General features: G+C 59.6%; 1 protein-coding gene across 1 annotated transcript in view; it reads left to right on the top strand.

Annotated features, from left to right (window-relative positions):
- LOC119098431 (apoptosis-stimulating of p53 protein 1) overlaps nt 1-22,009 on the top strand; it is a 192,630-nt gene that overhangs the window by 146,651 nt on the left and 23,970 nt on the right. Inside the window, exons 8-9 of the mRNA XM_037221350.1 lie at nt 8,082-8,210; nt 15,076-15,220. Of these exons, the coding sequence (XP_037077245.1) occupies nt 8,082-8,210; nt 15,076-15,220 (274 nt within the window). The remainder of the gene's footprint in view (nt 1-8,081; nt 8,211-15,075; nt 15,221-22,009) is intronic.

Here is a 22,009-nt window from a genome sequence, read left to right as displayed (position 1 = left end):
TTCAAAAAGGAAACAAAACAGCCCTTGTTCTTCGAGGGCACAACATTGGCGTCCGCGGCTTCGCTATGTGGGAAATATCTCTCGGCGCAGAGAACGCAATATCGTGGGCTCCCTCACAGCAGTGTGAGCTCACCAACCCTCTTCAGAGTAATGATCAACGACGCACTTAACAATATTCATGACATATATCATCTTAAATTCTCCCCTTTGCCCACGGCCTGACCGTGTGGTTTACACATCCCAACGTCGATCGAGCTAACCAATTTATTCAAAGTACACTAAATCATATTTAAGAATGGCGTGATCGATGGGACCTCCAAATTTCTCCACCTGAATCAGCAGCGCTCATTTTCTCCAGGAACCCCTTTCACGCTGCTCCCAGGACGCTTTCAACCTTCCCGGTGAAGTCAGCTGATAGGCAACTACATTTAAATATATCGGCATCATTTTAGATCGCTGACTCACCTTTGCCCCCCCCCCCCCTCCGCTTTCAGGATCGTAAATGAGTATTCCACATTTGTATGGGGTTTCGAACTGAAATAACCATATTGAAGATCATTCGGTGCAGTTCACAGCCCTGCCCTTCTTGAGACCTAAGCCCATCTCATTTCTGAGCTACACGCCCGCGAAGATGTGCTGAGTATTTTGGGAAACTATTTCAACGTTATACATGACGCCATAATAACGTCATTGAAATCTTGTCATACCATCAGCTATGCGGCGGTCGAGGCCAAACAACATATAAGCGTCGAGTTGTTCACATGTGGTGTTCGTGAGCACGATTTCCAAATATAATAGCCGTCAACTGGTTCTTAATCAATGTTATGCAGGGTATGGTACCTTAATCAATGACGCAAGAAGAGCATTTTCAGTAAAGCGGAGAAAATGCGCTGTCCAGAGCAGTTTTTCCGGTTCAAATTATACCAATCACTATTAAAACTATACCAAGGGAGCTTGTTTCATGTTATCTGATGCTTCCTTTAATATCTTCAAATGTGGAATATTCTCTTCGAGCAACGCTGCACACGACGTCTCAGTATCCTGAAATATGCCGGGCGGAAGTGGGGTGCTGACAGCCGCGCACTCCTACACCTGTACACCAGCCTAATCCGGCGGATCTCGGCTACAATGTCCTTATCTTTGATGGCATTTCTTGCGACAAAAAATCGAGTCCCTTCAGACCATTCAAAATGCCGTGGTGCAAGTCGCCGCGGGTGCCCTCCGCACCTCCTTCAAACCCAGCCTGTTGGCGGACGCAAACATCCTCCCCATTCACATACAGACGCAAACTAAAGCTCATGAGATTTTACACGCTTGCTGCTGGTTAGCCCCCCTACCTTACGGCACTCCAAAGCACTCACACACAGACCATTTATTACACAGCGCAAACACATCACAATCAGCACACGCACGCCACGCCAGCACGCACGCCAGCAGCTTTACCCATCACACATTGACACTCCCAGACCACCACTACTCACTTACTGGCTGCACTCCAGCCCTAGCATTCGGCTCCCCTTTGAAAGCAAAAATGTGCCTCAACGCATGTGGAGATAAAGGGGTTCATGGCGAAGTTTAAAACAGGAAACAACTTGTATATATATATATATATATATATATATATATATATATATATATATATGTATATATACATATATATATATCATTATATATATATATATATATATATATATATATTCACGCGTAGTCCCTTCAGGCCATTTGATATAGTTTGTGTCTGTGTGTGTGTATATATATATATATATATATATATATATATATATATATATATATATATATCAGATGGATGGCGCGTAGCCTCCCGCACAGAAGATGCATACATACATGGTAACTATGAGAAATATAACTAGCTGTGTGATCATTACAGCATGTACGTTGCAAGCTGAGGGCCATTCATTCTGCCCTGTGGTGCATAAAAAAATATGATCTACATCAAACCACCATGTGCACAGCCTCCCGTTCATTCACCCAAGCCTCTACTCACAACATATATCATCCAGTCGTAGCGCAAATCCGACAGGCAATTCCATCTTTTCCGCATTATCACAATATCATCTTTATGGGGATACACGGCCAGTCACGCATCCATGGAAGCCACGTAGTAGATGCCGCTGTAAAACAATCACTGTTATTGCCCACCCGCAGTCATCTGCCTGGTCCAACGCCAGATACACTTAACGTACCCAGCTCCAGTTACAAGCAATTCCTGCAGCGTGGGTGTGACCGGTGCGCGCCACCCATGCATAACATCAAGCCACGACTCGAACACGGGAACAACACACAACGAAACTGGCGCCTGAGGGAGGTCCTGCTCACGAGTCTCCGGAGAGGTAGCACAAAATTAACACACTCGTATATTTTTGAGGGGCAGCGCCTCCTCTATGCCACCCCTGCCACACTCTGTACACCGTTAAACACTTTCTGCTGGCACGTCCTACACACCGACGCGCGCAATTACCACTCGCAGTGCGATCCAGCTCACGATCTGCACATGATGACACCACTCGCAGTGCGATCCAGCCACGATCGCCACATGATCGCACCACCCGCAGTGTGATCCAGCCCACGATCTTGACATGATCACACCACTTGCAGTGCGATCCAGCTCACGATCTCCACATGATCACATCACCCGCAGTGTGATCCAGCTCCCGACCTCCACATGATCGCACCACTTGCAGCGCGATCCAGCTCACGCTCTTCACGACGCGTTGCTGAACCTGTCCGGCCGTGGTTTACGAGGATGTGCAGCAGGGTGAGCGGCGGTAGCGGCAAGTCGACTTGCATCGAAAGCGGAGTACTTCGCCGTCGAAAGATGTTTGTTCATGCAAATTTACTCCGTTCAAGTTTTCTGGTTTTCTGGTTTCTTCATCCATATCCTGAGTATCTCGGGAATTGCGTGACTGGCACGCACTATGGTCAGTATTGATCAGTGTCTGGCATCGAACGGAACCGAGTTCTGTGCTGGCGATGCGGTTTCGCTCTCAATATGCGTGTGCTACGAGATCAAGCTACCGTGCGCCTTTGGTTTCTGATAGGATTACGGACTTCAAAAGCTCTCATCAGGCTGTTCTGAGGCCGATCTCCGGTAGCGCTGGACGAGCGCCCGTTGCATGCTCGTGCGTCGCCTGCAGCCTCGCCGCCGACACATCGCAACTCATCGGCCGCGAGGCGTCCGTGTCAGAACTTCTTCAGCGGGTGCCGGCTCTGCATCCTGGTCTTAACTCCGAGCGCTGTGTATTTGTGATGGGAAGCCGCCGGTGCGGAAAACGGCCGTCCGGCGTGCGACGAACCGGAAGAGCCCATCGGCGACGCCGGCGACGTGAGCGCCGAGCCGAGCGGGACGAGCCGCTCTCGGCCGCCGCTGATCACCGTCGGCCGGGGCGCCTCCCAGCGGCCGATCAGGGCCCGCCGAAGCCGCCGCACCCGGCTCACCCGGTGACCAACGGCGCCCTGACATCACCACTGCAAGAGCCCTTTTTCGACAGGATGGTGGCGGCGCGCGGTTGAACGTCGCCCGCGATTTTCCAGCCAGTCTGTTCCAGTCGGTGTTCTTTACGCGCTTCGTTCAAACGCCGGGAGCTTCTGCGCAATTACCGACGGCGAGCTATGTAACCGGGCGCGGAAGGTAGGCGGCATGGTTAACAATACTGCACAGGCGGTGAAGTTCGCGGCAGAATTTGCTCACAGTGTTCGTATGATTGCGCTGCCGGCGCCTGTCGGGCCGGCGCGGCGGGCCACTGCGATTCCCAGGACCCGCCGAGCGGACCCTCCCGTGAGCCGTAGAACAGACGAAGGGAAAGTTAACGGGCCTCCGGGAGTTCAGGCGGTAGCTCCTGGCCATTGACTGTATTCCTGCGTTCGAAGCACTCAGCCTTATTCCATAAGCACGGCCGCTGCTGGGGCTGGTCGAAGGTCATGGCCTGTCGATTTGGCTGATTTGTTGTTTGCGGCGCGCAGCTTTGGTGCCGCCGTGCCAAAGTCACTGGCGTGGCCTTCGCTAAGAATCTCTCAGTTCAAACCCCGTATCAAAGAACAGCCGTCACATCCGTGCGATCGTGTCGACAAACAACTCTGGACGGCGGGCAACGGGATCCACGTTGCGCGATCCGGCATCGGGTCGCTACACAAACAGGATGGTCGGGACGGCTTGCAGTGGCGAGCAGTTGCAGTCAGCCGGTAGCCGAAGCTCTCGGGCACGGCTTGCAGCGGGGAATAGCTGCATTGAGCCGGTATCCGAAGCTCTCAAAGACGGTTTGCTGTGGGGAACAGCTGCAGTGAGCCGGTAGCCGAGGCTCTCGGAGGAGGCTTGCTGTGGGGAACAGCTGCAGTGAGCCGGTAGCCGAAGCTCTCGGACACGGTTTGCAGCGGGGAGCAGCTACAGTGAGAAGGTGGCCGAAGCTCTCGGACACGGCTTGCTGTGGGGAACAGCTGCAGTGAGCCGGTAGCCGAAGCTCTCGGACACGGTTTGCAGCGGGGAGTAGCTACAGTGAGCCGGTAGCCGAGGCTCTCGGCTGTCGTGCAGAGACACACCGGAGAATGCGCCGAAGCTCAAACCCGTTGCGCTGGTAGGAAACGAGTTGCAACCACTTGCAGTGCATCGAACGTCGTGATGATGGATTCCGAAGCGCTCTTTCAGCGTTCTTTAGATATATTACGTTCTCGGGCCAAATGGAATCACGTTTCGCCCGGCACGTGCAGAGCTCTGGCAAGGAGCAAAACTAATATCTATCTTGACCCGCTGCAGCACATCACTTCGCATCGCATCGGTCATCGCATCGCACCACGAACAGGTCCTCCTGCAGGACGCACGACGGAGCCGTGACGGGCCTGCAAGCCTGAGCGGCGCACGTCGGGGCGCGAGACGGCCAGTTCGCGCCAAGTTCCAGCTCTAATCTGGCGCGCCGGCTCGACGCCGGTCCATCGTCGGCGCGCCATTGTTCAAAGTTCCATTGGCGTTTCGTGAATTATGGAGGGTATGAGCCGGGTCGGCGTTGGCCGAGAATGCGGCGAGACTGCGCGCTTTGCTGGCTGCGGGACTCAGCACGTCGTGGCACTGGGAGACCCAGGTCGACACCTGCCGCTCATATCGGCACACACCGACTCATGGAACATTTGGTGGGCGCAGCCAAAAGAAAAAGGCGTAGTTGTATTGTTCACCCCTAATTACGGCCGGGCACAAGGTGTATGATCGATGATCTCAGGTTTTTGTGAGGCAAACCATGTCGTAGAAGTCTTACCCAGCCAATGTTACAAGGGTATGCATTTATGCCAAGAAAGCTCAAACACTACATGCTGGCGGATACTAAGCATCATGTAAACGTTCGCCTTCAAGGCTACCTGATGCTGAGGATGGATTGTCATGGAGAACATCAAGTACCATTCTTTTCACTTCGCAGTACCGCGCATGTTGTGGTACTTTTGCCGAATATTAGTTAAGTAAGCGACTTGGAATTGATAACCAAGGTTTAATATGGGATGTGTTATTCGCCCTGCCACTGGCGCCGTACTTGATTTCGATCTACATAAATCTGACGCACGCAATACTTCATGGCCGACGTATGCGAAGATTTATTGATATCCCATACAGCCGTTTTAGAGTATGGCAGTGAAAGCCGTTGGATATCCCACGTTATTTCGAAATTGCGTAAGGAAAACTACACATCCCATTTGTAGTACAAACAACGCACGTCGCCGACCACTCACACAACAATGCGTCGAAACTTTTTAGATGCAGCAGTGGCGCCATTTGTGTATATAAACAGGTTTCGCCTGCCACTTTATCGCCTGCGGCAAGCGGTTTATCTTCATCACCGGCCGCCGCCGGGGATGTGAGGAAGCCCCGCGCTCCGCCGGACGACCGACTGGCCATCTTCAAAGGCCGCCAGCTCCCGGGGGCGCAGTCTGCGGCGAACAGAGCGCCATCCGGCGCACATTGTGTGTTTGTCGGGCGGTGGGGAAGCGCTGCTGATCCGCCGCAGCCCACTGCGGTCTCCCCCGGCGGCGGCGGCGGCGGACACGCACCGCGCGCCGAGCCGCGCCCGGCCGGCCGAGCCGCTGCGGCTCAATCACGCCGCCCCCCGCCGCCGACGCCGGTCATTTCAGCCGCGGCGGACCTCTAGCACACGCCGTCTGAGGACGTGCCATGCGGCGAATGCGACGCAGGTGGCGCCCGTTGGCCCGTCAATCTGTCGGGCGGAGGGGGTGGCGCCCCCCGGCAGTCGGTCAGAGCGATAGGCCGCGGTCCGTGTCAGCACGAGCGGAGCGGCGTACAGACCCGGCAAGTGGCCTCCGTCCGGGCCGTTTGCAAGCGATCCTGCAGGACGCATAGCCACCTGAGAACGGTGGCTCACCGCAGTGTGTGGAGTGCCCGTGTCCTCGTCGGCCCGACGCTGACCCGGCGGCCAGGAGCCGCTGTCCGGCGACCTCTGAGCGGTGACCCGGTCCGGCCGACCATTACTCATCTCTCGGCGGCGTTTTTCGTCGGCGGTGCCGCGCCCGCACGCGTTCCGTCTCGTTCCGGGCCGCCGTCGGCACGCCTGAGCTGCGCGGGCACTGCGTCACCGTCGTCGCCAGTGTCCGGCCGGCGGCGCGGTCAGATAGTCCGGCCGCCGGTCCAACGCCGACCGGCCTTTGTCGTCCCCCGGCCGCCCGATGACGGCCGGCGGTGCCGAATGGCGGCGGATGATGGACCGACATCGAATAGGGGCGACCGCCGCCAGATACGACGAGCTCTTTCGGAAATATTACCGGGCCGGAAAGTCGATTTCGCCAGCTAATGCGCCGGCCCGGCCCACCGGGAGAAAGCCACACGGGACTGGCGGAGCTGAGCTGCGCTGTGTTCTGTCGGCTGTGGCGTGTCTGAATGCTTTTTTGAATTGTTTGAACTGAATGAAGTGAATGTTTGAAAGGAGGGACCCGCGCGTCGGGCGCATCTGCATCATTGCGTCGGCGGGCTGCTGCGTGTTTTGCAGAGTGCTCGACGCAGCGCCGGCGACTGACACCGAACCTGTTAGTGAAAGCTTCAGAAAGTTGCGAGAAGTTTCCACGTTGACTGCAAGGGACACGAGCCCTCGGCTGCGAAAGATCGCCGTTTGCTGGCGCCGGGTCGGCTGCGTCGAGGCCGCGCGGCCAACCCCGCTGACGACGACGGCCGTTTGCTGCCGTGAAACTTCTGCCAACTGCGGTGCTTTAAGGACTGCGGCGCGTACATTTGCGTCGGATGTTGCAGAGTTGCTGTGCCGGCCTGATTTGAAACACGGGGCGGCAAAACTGCGAGTGTCAGGCCGATGTTGACGTGTCGGCTCCAATTGATAAAGGCACGTCTGTAGCGCTATCGTGGCTCGCTGCAGTGTAACCAAACTTCCAACATCCGGTCTGTCTCATTATTGCTGACATGGTCTGCCCTGTCCGGCCTTATCAGCGTGTGTATGCTCCTGGCGTGTCCAAGGTCTGGCCTGATCGTCCGAGAGGCGCTCCCCGTGTTGCACCGAGACCATCAGCGTCCAGTGTTGTTTAGCATGTGAACGCAGAGCTCCCGGTTTTTGCCCGCCACCGTCCCCGAATCGACCCTGAACTTAAGGTGCGGATGGACGGACGCCGCACACGAGAGCTCGTGAACCCGCTTCATTTGCACATTGCCTGCCGGAGTGCTGTTTGTGCTGTTGTTTGACAATGGTTGATAGGGCTTTCCACGGTGGTCTTTTGTCAAAACACGCCAGCAGCGCGTGTTCGCCGGCGCGCGTGTGTTTTTTGCTGTCTGGGAATGCGGGCGATCCGGTCCGTGTTTCTTTTGCCGGGTATGTCATTGGCTGCCTCACGACCCAGGCCCAGATGTAATACCGCGGCGGCCACTCCCACGTAGTGCCCGGCATCCTCCGTGAGTACAGCGCAGTCGGTCTGACTCGCCCGCGGGGCCTGTCCTTCGGTCTGCTTGCGTTGATTTAGAAGGAAATTCCTTTCGCAGTTGATGTCATGTGTGGATAGTCGATATCCCGAAGCTCAATAACCACGCCAGATGTCCGATGGTTCTGACCCGTGCCTCCGCGCGTCTGTTTCAGTTACCGGACGGGGTTGAGCTAACACTCTCTGAGCTGCGTGAGATGGCGGGCCGGCAGCAACAGCAGATAGACGAACACCAACAGCAGCTGGTGGCCAAGGAACAACGGCTGAAATACCTCAAACAGCAGGTGGGTGGCCGCTGCTGGTGGGCACGCGGTCCTGATGCGGTCACCGGTGCGGTCACTGATGCGGTCACCGCTCGTTCGGCTCGCCGCGGTCGGTGGCCCCGCGATAGTTCGTCGATGTGCGGCGGCTGCGCCTGAGGCGAGAAGGGAGCGGTGTGTGGTTTTGTCGGCGGCGCTTCCCATTCACTTCAGATTTGACACAGCTGATCGCATAAACCATCCTTATGCTGCAGACAGTTCTAAAGGTGTGCGTGATCTTTAGCAACAGTACTCACAGTTTGCCATGGTTTGGAAATGAAATATTGCAGCTGTTGTTATTTTGGTTTCTCGTGACGTCGCGAAGCAGATCAGCCCGTGTAGCTGAATCCAAAATTCGTTTGAAGTATTTTTATCTTAGACGATTGGCAAAAGCCATGAAACGAAGTTATTTTTACCTGGTGGGATTGGAAGGTTTTGGTAGGAATGAAGGACTTATTATAGCTGAAAATTGAACTAAATGCATATAAATTGCGTGGACCACTTTACAACAGCCTTCGTGCGCAAAATAAGATCTGATGGTTGTTGGACACGTATAAACATTGGAGTCAACGTGAAGAGTTGGCAGCACTCCTGCTCGTCCTGCGGTATCCGTTCAGCCCGGTTGCTTTCTGTCACATCCCACTGATGTCGGTGTGGCGAGTTAGCTGGGCCTGCCCCGCCCGCCAGTTGCGGGTGTCCCCCACCTCCGGTGTGCGATCTCGGTCTCTCCGGGCCCTCTGACTCCCGACGCCGACCGTAAATCATCGGACGGGGCCTGGCTGGCGGTCGGGTCCTGTTTTTACGGCCGGTCGGGATGCGGGCTGGGAAGCTGTCCGCCTCCCAGACCGCGGGAGAGTTCGGTCGGGCTGGGCCGCACGGTCCGCGCCCGGCACGACGCCCGTGAGAGTGCTGTCCACACGGAAGCGGAGGCAGGATTAGACGTCAGTGCGTGGCTGGGAGTACCAGGTGTTGGGGGAGATCAATGGGAGGTCATCAGTGTCATTTAGCATCGGACAACTAAACCACCGCCACCATCCACTCGCAGTTCATGAAGCGTATTGCTAGAGCGAGCGGCAGTGCCACCACCCCTTCCCAGCGCGGCCGTCGGTCTGCCGCGGTCTGCCGCGGGCTGTCGGGAGACGCTGCGCCGGCCGGCCATCAGCAGGCGCCGGGAGCAATCAGCGAGCGGCGCTGGGCGGGACAGCTCGCGCCGCCGCCGCCGCCGCCGCCGCGCCGCCAGCGGGGCGGCCTGCGCGACGTAGCGGGACGCTGTCGGTACGACTGCGGTGTTTGTGCGGCTCTGAGAGGGCGGCGTCAGAGGCAGGGCCGGCTCGGCGGCGGCCGGACGGCGGCTGTCGCTCACGAGCTCGGCTGGGCCCGCCCGAGCGGCATAGTCGGTTGAGATGGGGCGAGCTGACCTGTCGCCGACTGCCGAACCTCTCGCAGGCTCCACTGGCCGCCCTTGGGTCCTCCAGATTCCTTGAAGTTCCAAAAGAAAATGCCAGCGGGCTTTGCCGGGGGACCGTGACCCCAAACGATTCACAAAACACTTGTTCGGTGTCATACGACGCCCGGGGCCGATGCACTGGTGCGGTCCCCCTGACTTGGTCTGTTCCGGAGAATGTGCTAGGCACCCCAGCGTCTCCATTTGACAGCACACCCCACATCAGCGCTGGACTTGCCTGCGCACCTGTGCTAGCCTCCGTAGGTCATTCGCCCGGCGCTGCGGCGTCCTGGCGCAGCTTCACCTGACCGCGGTGACCTGCCGTTACCTATGATGGCGGCCGACGACACCGCACGGCGGTGCGGTCGGTGTTGGACGACGTGTCGGGTATGTGCCCCAGTCGTGCCGGCGTCTCTGAGGCGACAGATGGCGCGGGTAATGGCCGTACCCGTGGACAGTGCGCCGCCGACTGGACACTGTTGGACGGCGAGGCTGGGCCGTACCCGCGGACAGTGCGCCGCCGACTGGACGCTATTGGACGGCGAGGCTGGGCCGTACCACGCGGACAGTGCGCCGCCGACTGGACGCTATTGGACGGCGAGGCTGGTTGCTACGCCCGCGGCTGACCTGGCAGGTTTCAACACTGCATCAGATCCGCGCTGCAGTCATGGCTGCAAGTGTTAGAGGGTTGCGCTGCGAAAGTTGGCGTCAAGTTCGGGGCCATTTGCGCCATCTAAAGGCCCTCAAGATCCGCTTCGAAGTTGTCGCTGTATTGATGCTTGGAAAGGGAATCATTTAGGTCAGACGCAGAAACCTGCCGGAACGTTTCATATTTGACTGGTGCTCAGGCTGTTGTCGGGCTTTGACGGCAGGCTATGACTGTAACATCGGAATTTTATTACACGGACAAATTAGCGGACATTTATTGAATCTTTCATAAGAGAGGTAGTAGCACCTTCAGGCTGTTGTTCTATTCACGTTCTTCATTTGCAGTAGATTGTTTCATTTTATATTTTATGATATTTTGTTTTATATTTCGTGTTCAAATATCGCGAGTGTGTACCACGGCTGCCTGCCGGCTCCCTGCTGCCGGCTGCTGTCTCGGCTGCACCCGACTCGCCTGCCCCGCGGCTGTCCGCCCCGCTGTTGTATTCTTTCGGGCCTCGAAGGATGCGGCTCAACGGCGGCCGAATCTGTCGCGTGAGTGGCGAAAGTTTCCGATGCTAGACCACCCAAAGTGGGCAGACCTCCGACGACTGAGCACAGGTCACCGACGTCCGGCCTCCCTGAAGGGTGCAATGCGCCGACGGGCGGCCGCCCACCTGGGACGGGGGGGGGGGGGGTCACCGGGTGACCATGGCGCCGCTGGCCGTTATCGGTTGCAGGCGATGGATATGCTCGGGGCTGAGGACGGCGTGGTGGGAGCAGGCGGCTGTTGTCGTGCCTGTGCCGACCGACCCGCTGATGGACGGCCTCCTGTGCCGGCCCGGCCGGAGCGCCTCCCGTGCACCGTCGCCTGCCGCCAGGGCACCGGAGACGGCGGTTATGGTCACCGGGGGCGTGCGAGGGGTGCTGGGCCTCGGGGCACGGCACGTGCGTGCTGGGCCTCGGGGCACGGCACGCATGGGTGTTTGCGGTGTGGTTCTGCAAAGTAACGGCCACGCGGCCGTTGTTGGAGGCGGCCCACGTTCAGGCTCAATTTGTGAGGAATATAGGTCATGCTAGCGCTGCCCCTGTGGGTGAAATGAACTGCTGATCGATATGGCCCTGATGCGTCAGTGTGAGCCCGCTGACTGTACAGCCCATTGTAGGCAAGCCCGCCATTTCCCTTAATATGGCCGACATTTACAACCTCGAGTTTTCACAAACTGAAGACAGGAAAAACAGCACACACGATTGTAAATTTCCAGGAAGAGCAGCTCGCAAACAATTCCGCTCGCGGGCCTAGCCAGCAAAAAAGTCCAATTCAAAAGAAGGATCCGTTATCCCACATAACTGGTCTTATCGCTTCTGACATGTGTTAGCTGCTTCTGCTGATAACCTGAAAAACACGACACGTTTTTTCTTCCATGTCCAAACTTGTCCTATTGACTAATGGCCCATGGCGCCACATGACACGGTGTCAGCCCGTCTTTACAGGCCCATGGCGTCGCATGCTATGGCGCGAGCCGGCTGGTGCGGGCTCCCGCGTCCGTTTGCGACAAACAGCTTGAATCTGCCGGCTGGCCGCTGCCGTCGCCACACGTCGGTCGATGGCTCAGTCCCGGCAACAGCAGGCGGCATCGAACTGGCGGCGCCGTTTCGGCGTTGGCCTTCGTGTACCTGGCACCGTCCCCGGGCCAACAGAGCCATCGATCCTTCAGTGGGAGCGGCCGGTCGGCGGGAGGCGAGGCGGCGATCTTGTCCGCCGCCTCGCGGGCCGGTCCGACGCCAGTCCGCCGACCGCCGCCGGTCCGACGCCAGTCCGCTGCGGCGGCTCAGGCACCAGCAGACGCCGGCTCCTTTCTTTGCTGATGTCGGATGTAACAACGCGACTGCTTTCCTGTGTTCGCCATTAGCAGACTTCGCGGCCACTCCGTCCAAAACCGGGCAGCTGACACCCCGCGAGGGCGTTTATTGGACGTTTTTCGTTCGCGGTTAGGCTGGACGGAACCTGCCCCGTGTCTGCTCCCTTATTTAGTGTGGCAATAAGAGGTCGGGGGCGTAATAAAGAGCGCCCCGTGCTGACCCGCGCGAGAGGCGATCCCGCCGCGCCGCACGCCGAGGGAGGTCCAGCCGGGGTTTCCGCGGGGTGCTGCTGCCGCGGCGTATATTGCCTCGGGACGGGGGCGGAGAAAGCGTTGCGGTCCCAGCCGCCCCTATGCATTGAATGGTGCCGTGCGGTCCACCCTCAAATAGGGACACCACTTGTGATCGTTGCCATTCTCGGCTAACTCGCAATGCTTGGTTTATCCGCACATTTACTCACGACAGCAGCAATAACAAAAACAGGAACAGTGGATTCAATGTGGTGAATATTCAAGTGATATTCACTTGAATATTCGCTACATTATATATATATATATATATATATATATATATATGTATATGTATATATAGATGTATATAGAATATTCAAGTGATGCGCTCAAAATATCAAACGGCTGTACTTTCAGCATAATCATAGGCGTCTTGCCTTTGCAATTATGAGGTATTACTCAGCCGCTCAGTGGGCGGTAATGGTCGAGGGGTTAGCGCGTTGGATTCCCACGCAGGAAGCTCGCGCTAGAATCCCGGTGGGGCCGTGGCCACTAAGCGCTCATATTGCCGATCCAGTCGCCCGCGCTCTATAAAAAAGACATGACGGCGTGCTGCCTGTTCTGCAGACAAATATATCTGGCGCTCACTCTAGCTCGTCTGTCGAGCACACTCCACCGACTGGGTCCCAGCCGTGCGCAGTCCGAGCGGGCGGGTCCGTCCGCCGCACCCGCCGTCCGGCCCAGAGCGCCGCGGGGTAAACAGGCCGCCACCCGGCGTCGGCGGTCGGCGTGGGGCCGATGCGATCTGCCTTCTCCCGGCATACGCCTCAAGCTGGCCCTCATCCTCCCGGCGCTCCGGGCCGGCGGGCCGCGATACACCTCCAGCCGGCCCTCATCCTCCCGTCATACGCCTCAAGCCGGCCCTCATCCTCCCGTCATACGCCTCCAGCCGGCCCTCATCCTCCCGGCGCCCCGGACCGGCGGGCCGCGATACACCTCCAGCCGGCCCTCATCCTCCCGGCGCTCCGGACCGGCAGGCCGCGATACACCTCCAGCCGGCCCTCATCCTCCCGGCGCTCCGGACCGGCGGGCCGCGATACGCCTCTAGCCGGCCCTCATCCTCCCGGTGCTCCGGGCCGGCCTGCCGGCCCTCATCCTCCCGGCGCTCCGGGCCGGCGGGCCGCGATACACCTCCAGCCGGTCCCTATCCTCCCGACGCTCCGGGCCGGCGGGTCGCGATACACCTCCAGCCGGCTGCCGGAGCGGTGATGTTCGGAGAGCGGTTTGGGAATGCGTGCACAGGATACTGTACAGTAGTATGGCGGCATGGCTCGTGGTTTGTCATGTCAGGAGAGTTACGATCGTGAGGAGTGTCGCCTCTGGGTGAATGTGTGGACCATGGCCACACAGTCACCCAGAGGCAACACTCCTCACGACCGTAACTCCCCTGACATGACAAACCACCAGTCGAAACTGTGATGCACTAGAGACGTGGGAGGTACAAACTTCATGGTTTTGGACCGCTTAGAACCTTGCCTGACGACATGTGGGGCTTTCAGAGGCATGAATAATGAATAATCCTTAAAATATTGTCCAGTTTGGTTGCGCGCACATGTGTATGGATACAGCACCTTTTTAGCGGGCATGAGACCGTTTGTTTTCGTGGTTTTAGGCCTGGCAACATGTCGCCTATTTCCAGCGTCAGGCTCACGGCGTATTATTGAAGGTTTGCAATGGCTGTACGTCGCTCCTACAAGTCAAACATTGCGAAGCTCGCTCCGGAATGTGTGCGGCGCCTGTTTGATTAGTTTGCGCCGGGCAGGAGCGTGCCGTATTTTCCGGCAGCGTTGGACGATCAGCCGAAGACCGATCGGTGGTTCGTCCTGGCTGAGCGGGGCGCGCGAGCCGGCGCATATTCCAGTAAAACCTCCTAACTCCCGGGAGACAGGTCGGCGGGACGCGTTCCGTCTGAAATACGAGCCGAGGGCATTGGGAGAGCCGTTAGCTTTTTCGTGATAAATCATGCAGCTCTCTCGGTTGAGGCCGTGTGTATCGGCCGGATGCCGGATCAGGGCGACGGACACCGTATTTTCGCCAAGCCCGCCGAGACGTATCTTAAATGTTGGAATGCTCAGGCCAGCGATAGCATTAGCGCGAAATCTCTCTTCTCCTATGTGGTGGTGTCCATAACCGACCGAAATAGCTCATGCCCAGCAAAACCGCCAGCTGTGCTCAATGGTGTAGTGGCGGCGAATGTCGCATTTGCTGGAGATGAAACTCGTGCTATGGAACCCGTTCGGTGCCATGGAACACATTCGGTGGCGCGGAACACATTTGGTGTCCTGACCCCTGCGCTCGACTGCCCGACGCCGGGGCAGCCTGACGTTTTACGTGGAGGGCTTTGGAATCTTTTGCGGACAGCTGTAGCTGACAAAACAGAATCCACATCTTGAACAACAGTGACGGTTTTCCATCGAAGCGTTTAGCTGTTAAACAGTCCGCGTTACTACTTCTCAGGCGGGTTGCCAAATTATAATCGTGACGCCCTGTGTAGATTAGCAGTGACCTCCGGACCGCTCTTGGCAGCTGATCGGGCAGCCCGTGACCCGAACCCTGCCCGGCATCTGGGCTCGCCGTAACCTCGTCTGACCTCTGACCTCGCCCGCAGGAGAGCCGCCATCAGGCGATGAACTCGGAGACGGAGCGGCTGCGGCGGCTGCGCGAGCGGGTGGAAGCGCAGGAGCTGAAGCTGCGCAAGCTGCGCGCCCTGCGCGGCCAGAGCGAGCAGCAACGCGTCAACAACAATGCCCTGAGTGAGTGCGGCGACGCTGCCGGCGCTGCTGATGTGCTACCGGGACGGGGCAGGTGATACCACGGCACCTACCTGTAGCGTCAACACGACACTGGGGGGGGGGGGGGGGGGGCGGGTGACGAGATCTGCTTCAAGATGGTAGTCGCTCTGCCGTTTGTGCGGACAATTTTAGTTCAAACGACCACTGCCGCTTTGGTGGCGTTCAGTGCTTTATAGCTTTTAATTCGGCCCGGAGTACTCTTGCGATTGGAAGCGGTCGTCGTTCCGTGCCATTTCGAGCCGTCTCATTCGTCCTAGGTCTGGGAAATTCCCGCGCTGGGTGCTCGGCCGCCGGGCCGCCGGGCGCGTCTTGTTTTTTGCCCGTCGTGTCGCCGCGAGTCGAGGTGAGGGGGCGTTGAACTGTCTCAGCCTGCCGCGCCGCCGCCGCGCGTCACGCGGCGCCTCGGTTTCGACGCCGTGGGTTCCGGAAAGCGGTCGCGGCTGTGCCTCCGCCGCCCCCCGCCCCCGCCGCCTGTCAGGACCCGCGGGGGGGGATCGGGGCGGAGGCGATGTGTGGGGGGGGGGGGGACGGCGCCGCCGTGAGGGGATCAGTGCTGGGGCCGCTCAGCTCCTGGCTGATTGCCGCCCGCCGGTATTACGGGAGGCTCGCTGAGGAATTGGGGCTTGGCGTCATCAGTTATCGGGCTGCTCCCCCCGGTGAATGGCGCCGCTCGCCCCGAGTGGGCAGCCGTCGTGTCCAACGCGAAGACAATCAAGCGGTTTGGAGAAGAAGGGCCCATTCCGGCTGGCAGGGAGCCGCCCAATCGTCGTTGACCGCATTGACGAAGCGATCCGTTTAGCGGGCCTCATTTCCAGTGTGATGGCATGTCTCGAGCAGTCCCAACCGATGAATGCTGGCAAGGCGAGAAATGGGATGTCGCGCCGTGACGTGCTCAGCCGTTCGCAGTGGCCCGCTGCGCTCTCCCACGCGCCGGGGGCAGGCCCAGCGCCCGGTGCCGGCGGCCTCATTGCCGGCTCGCTCGCGGAATTCAATTAAAAGTTGAATGTCTTCTGGAACAGCTTCGGAATGAGTGATCAGTCAGAAGTGCCGCGTCTGGACGTGGCCGTCGTCCGGCAGCGGCGATCAAAGTGGCTGTGGACGTCCTCTTCCGTCCGGTCTAAAGGCAGGAACCGAACGGACGGCCAGCAAGGCCCGCACCACGCTCCGAGGTCGACTGTGGGACAAAGCGTGCTGACTCGTTAAACAGACACGTGCTTTTGGGCAATCCCTGCAGTCCCGTCTCTGCAATCGCGTCGGGTAACGTTTTGGAATAGTCTCTTGCGCGTTTTCGACGGCTTCGACGGTTTAAGGTGCGTCACTTCACAGGAGCATTACTTAAGCTCACTGTGCGGCACTCTTCATGCCGTACAGCTCCTTTCATCCCCGCTTACCAGGAGGCCGTGCGACGATGGACCGGTGGCGCGCCGCGCTGACCGTGCCGGGCGTGCAGGTGCCGGTCACCGCCGCTGTCGACCGTGTCCCGCCATTAATTAGCTCGGTCGGCGTGCGTCAGCGTTAGCGGGCGCGGGCTGAGCCGGCCCAGCCATTCTCACGCGCCTTGCCCGTCCGCCGCGCATCAGGCAATCACCATTAGACGCGGCAGGGCCGGCCGCCGGATCAGCCGCCGGGTCAGCGCCGGGTCAGCGTCGGGTCAGCGTCGGGTTAGTGCCGGGTCAGCGCCAGGATAACGCCTGGTCAGCCTCCGGGTCAACGCCGGGTCAGCGCTAAGTTAGCACGAGGTCAGCACTGGGTCAGGGGGCAGTCCCTTCGGTCGCGCGGGCCGCTTACACGTGACTGACAAGTCTGTGAAAGCCACCACGGGTGATGACAGACAGACAAATGACAGACAGATGGTGGCAGCATGTCCGCAGCAGAATGCGGTGCCGTTAAGAAGCGCGCAATGGTGCCGGGCGGCTGGGATGGAGGCTGACCTCACGCGCCGACCTCCTGACATTCGCACCTCTCTGGATCGGTGACGGCCGAACACCTCGCGAGCAGGGGTTCGGTGATTGGCTGCTGCAATTTTAAGCGGGGTCGCGTTCGGTTCTGGTGTGCTTCGTGATGGGACGTCTCAACGGCAGCAAGAGGGTCGCCCAGGCCTGTCCGTTCTTATTTGCTTACCTCTTGAGACTAACGGATGGCGTCGAGGGGTTCGCCAGGCAGTTTGGCGGCGGCGAGCCAGCTGAGCGATCCCGGAGCGCGGAGAGAGGTATTCAGGCGGCATGACAGTGTGTGGGGTAAAGTTCACGGAATTACATCCTGCTATGGAAGGGCTCGTTGCTAGTCATCAGAGCGGCTATGGGTTATTTGGAACGCTTAAGACGGGGTGAACGGCATACTTCTACGCTGCAGCATTTCACCTTCCGAGCCTGTGGGAGCCCCCTTCGGTAATTATAAAAAAACTGTGCGTCAAGGGGTAAATGTCTTTCTCGCTGGTCACTCATTCTGGTTGCGTATAGCGACAACCTGTGTGTTGTTTGCCCGTACCTGATGGTGGGACCTCTCAAACAGTCGAGCTGTCATCCGTCCCTGATGGTGGGGCCTCCTCAGAAGTCGGGTTGTCGTCTGACCCTGGTGGTGAGGCCTCCCCGGCAGTCGAGCTGTCTTCTGTCGCTGGTGGTGGGGCCTCCCCTGCAGTCGAGCTGTCGTCTGTCCCTGGTGGTGGGGCCTCCCCAGCAGTCGGGCTGTCGTCCGTTTTTGGTGGTGGGGCCTCCCCGGCAGTCGGGCTGTTCGTCCGTCCCAGGTGGTGGGACCTCCCCGGCAGTCGAGCTGTCGTCGTCCGACCCTGGCAGCCGTGGGGTCTCCCCGGCAGTCGAGCTGTCGTCCGTCCCTGGTGGTGGGGCCTCCCCGATAGTCAAGCTGTCGTTCCCTGGTGGTGGGACCTCCCCGGCAGTCGAGCTGTCGTCCGACCCTGGTGGTGGGGTCTCCCCGGCAGTCGAGCTGTCGTCCGACACCGGCAGCCGTGGGGCCTCCCCGGCAGTCGAGCTGTCGTCCGACACCGGCAGCCGTGGGGTCTCCCCGGCAGTCGAGCTGTCGTCCGACCCTGGCAGCCGTGGGGCTGCTTCCCATCCCAGACCGGCCGGCTCTCGGCGGCCGTGGAGCTGCCACAGGCGCCGCCTCCGCAGCCGCCGCGGCGCCGCGGCCCCAGCCTGCCGTCACCGCTCTGACGGATAGGGCGCAGGGCGGACCGCCACGTCCCACCGCCGACGCCTGGGCGAGCGATGTCGGGCGGTCGGCCCTGATCTGCTGGCGGCGGCCGCCGCGCCCTGGGGACTGCCGTCCGTTCGGCTGGCGCAGTGGGGCTGGGCGTGACGTGACGTGACGCAGTGGGGCTGGGCGTGACCTGACGTGACGTGACGCAGTGGGGCTGGGCGTGACGTGACGTGACCAGTGGGCTGGGACGTGACGTGACGCAGTGGGGCTGGGCGTGACCTGACGTGACGGCGAGATGGCGCGGGCGAGGGCCAGAGGGCGAGCTCGGGGTCGGCGCGCACGGGCAGACGCTTGGGCCTCGCTGCGTGCCATTTTCCCATTCGTTCCTTCACCTGCGTGGTGGGTTTGGGTCAGGAGATGGAGCCAACGAATAGCAACGGACATCGCCCGCGCGCTTGTTGATGCGACGTTCATCAGCGTAGAGGGAGGGTGGTCACCAGGAGAACAGTGAAATCACGCGGTTCATCACAAAATCATCGCAGCCTTTGCTCCGGGCTGTCGACCGTCGCCCATGTTGGAATGTGAGCCCACGTGGCCCCTGTGGTTGTTGCACGGGTAAGTCCCTCGCAGAGGTGAGCCCAAACATAACGATGACGTTAAGAGGAGACCTGCTTTGATTTGTGATGGTGACGTCAGTCCTCTGAAGTTTGTCAAATGCCCTCTCGCCGCAGACAAGGTTGTTCCGTGCCTGCTGTGTAAGTGGGTGGCTGACAAACGGCACCTGCAGGCCGGGGCAAACGGTCCGCAGCGGCCGGATGCCATGGTTGTTCCGTGCCTGCTGTGTGACTGGGTGGCTGACAAACGGCACCTGCAGGCCGGGGCAAACGGTCCGCAGCGGCCGGATGCCATGGCATCGATCACATCTGTCCAACCTTTTATGTGCCTCGCGAGACATTTGCGGAATGAGTCGCCAAGCATGGGCGACCCGCTGGCGGCGGCAGGTGGCGTCAGGCGGCGACGGTCACCCCCTTGATCGCCCCAGGACTCTGGCGCGCTCTGGCACGGCCACTCCGGTCTCTTCGTCGAGCGGCACTGCTTCGCAGGCTGAACCCGGAATAGGTTCGACCCGCGCGTGATAGCTGGCGCGTCCCAGCCCTGGTCCCGGTGCGTTAAACTCGTCGGCGAGCTGTGAGAGGCGATCTGCGCATTGGCTGGCGTCCGGCTGTCTCGATGGCTTGTGCGTGGGATCAACGGGCTTACGTGCGCCAGGCTCAGGTCTCTTTCTCGCCGATATTGCCATAGTCCAGGATCAATGCTGGCTATAGCCTGCTGGCAGATATGTTTCTAGCGGAGGCCGGTGCCTGTCCCCAGGCGGAAATGAGCTCAAGGACCTGAAGGACCGAGACTTCGAAACTCTCCAGGGTCCATTGAGCTCACTCAGCACATAGGTGAACGATTCCGCGAAAGCATTAGCGAGGGCTTCATCGTGCAGACAGCGGGAAATTGTATCGCAGAGCTGTTCAGAGAGAACGGCCCTCGAACGACGGCAGTTGAACGTTGGCGCTCGCCCAACGACGGCAGCTGAACGTCGGCACTCGCCTAACGACGGCAGCTGAACGTCGGCACTCGCCCAACGACGGCAGCTGAACGTCGGCACTCGCCTAACGTCGGCAGCTGAACGTCGGCACTCGCCCAACGACGGCAGCTGAACGTCGGCACTCGCCTAACGTCGGCAGCTGAACGTCGGCACTCGCCTAACGTCGGCAGCTGAACGTCGGCACTCGCCCAACGACGGCAGCTGAACGTCGGCACTCGCCTAACGACGGCAGCTGAACGTCGGCACTCGCCCAACGACGGCAGCTGAACGTCGGCACTCGCCCAACGACGGCAGCTGAACGTCGGCACTCGCCCAACGACGGCTGTTTGCAATGACAGTCTCGGAAACTGGTGTATTTCGCGAACGTTCTATCAAGCTACCATTTGTTTTATGAAGTTTTGGGTGGTGATCAGCCAGTCAGCGCTGGCATTTGTTCTCTTGTGACGTCACGTTGAACCGAAGAAGTCAGCTGTCGCTCCTTGTAACTTGATACTGAGATTGCGACAAGGTCGCATTTATGTACACAGCAAGCGTTCTTGATTGTCGTTACCGTCGCTGCTCGGTGCGCAGATTGTGATTTCCACAAATTCCATCGCTGTATTAACACTAAACAGCCCTTTACGACATGCAACACAGGCAAGCGTGTACCCGTCTACAAAGGCTGATCCGGTCGGCTACTGGAAAGAGACCACAGTCAACGAAGGCAGATTTTCACTCTATCTGTGAAAGCTGGCATGGCCGTGGACCGACGATGATTCAGTTCGAGAGTGCATACCCCGGGAGCCACCGCTAAGTCTTATGCGAACTAAGGCCCACGCTATTTCAGTAGTTGACGTGTTGACCCCCGCTGGTGGACTACACTTACTGGGAAATGCATCCATTATTGGTGAGCGGTGGGCAGTATGCGACAGCGGCTACGACCCTCGGCCCGCCGCCGTCCTTCCTCCCCTATTGAGTCCCCTGGGCTGGCCGGGTCCTCCCGCAGCGAGTCTGCGCGCCGCCTGCCTGCGCGCCGACCGCGTCTGGAGCGGCGCGAACAAGGGGCCGCGTCCGCCCCGACGCACGCCCGCCGCTGTCACGTCGCCGCTCCCACGCCGTCGCGCACCGTGTCGCCGTGACGCCATCAGAGCGGCGTCATCTGCGGTGCGTCGGCCAGCGCCGCCGGGCGGACCCGGCGGCCTCCGCTGCGGCCGCCCGTCCGCTGGCGTCGGCGCCGGCTGCTGTCGGAGGTCGCCGAATGCGTGATGTCGGTTGAGGAACCGTGGAGCGAGCGGATTGTCGCGAGCGGGCGGCGTCGCCGCGTGTCGGCTGGCTGCGCTGTGTCCCGGCCGTCCGCCGTGTGTGGCCGCGTCGCCGTCGCCGTCCCACACGGCCCTTTCTTTGCCAGTCTTCACTGGTCGATCACTGGCGACAGAGCCGGCGGACGCGCGACGCTAGGCGGCAGTGGCACGCGGCTGACGCCCGGGGCCGTTACTGGGCTCCGGGAGAGGGTGGCGCCGTGTCTGACGTCATGGACCTAAGCCAGAGTCACGTGACAGCCGCCTGCCGTCTCGGCCAGTCCCCCGTCCCGTGCGTGGCCTTTTAGCCTGCAGACTGGTGGCCGGCGGCGCGGGGGGGAGGGGAGGGGGCGGGTGTAATCGGATCCGGTCGGCGGGTGGTGGCCGAGCGGCTCGGCGCCCGCGGCGCTGGGTCGAGCACCTCTCGCAGCGGCCGCTGACCGCACGCTGCGGGGATCGCGGCCGGGGTGCTGGCGGGCGCTGGCCTTACACTGCCGGGAAAGCACAGGCGTGGGCAGGCAATCACGGAAGCCTCGACACGCGATGCTGGACTGCAGAATTCTTACTGCAAGTGGTCCGACTATGGCGCGAGACAAACAAACACGGCTGTGATGGAGTTATATAACCGGACTCTGTTCTTGCTTTCCCGACGGATGTTTGAACCAGAGAACGTGCAAGCGACGCAAACCAGTGTCAGATTTCGACGCAGGCGGAATTAGACAT

Source organism: Pollicipes pollicipes, unplaced genomic scaffold (assembly GCF_011947565.3).
Source record: "Pollicipes pollicipes isolate AB1234 unplaced genomic scaffold, Ppol_2.1 Scaffold_2555;HRSCAF=2994_pilon_pilon_pilon, whole genome shotgun sequence".
NCBI classification, from domain to species: domain Eukaryota; kingdom Metazoa; phylum Arthropoda; class Thecostraca; order Pollicipedomorpha; family Pollicipedidae; genus Pollicipes; species Pollicipes pollicipes.
Note: the sequence above shows the minus strand (reverse complement) of the source record. Positions and strands in the feature narration are given on the sequence as shown.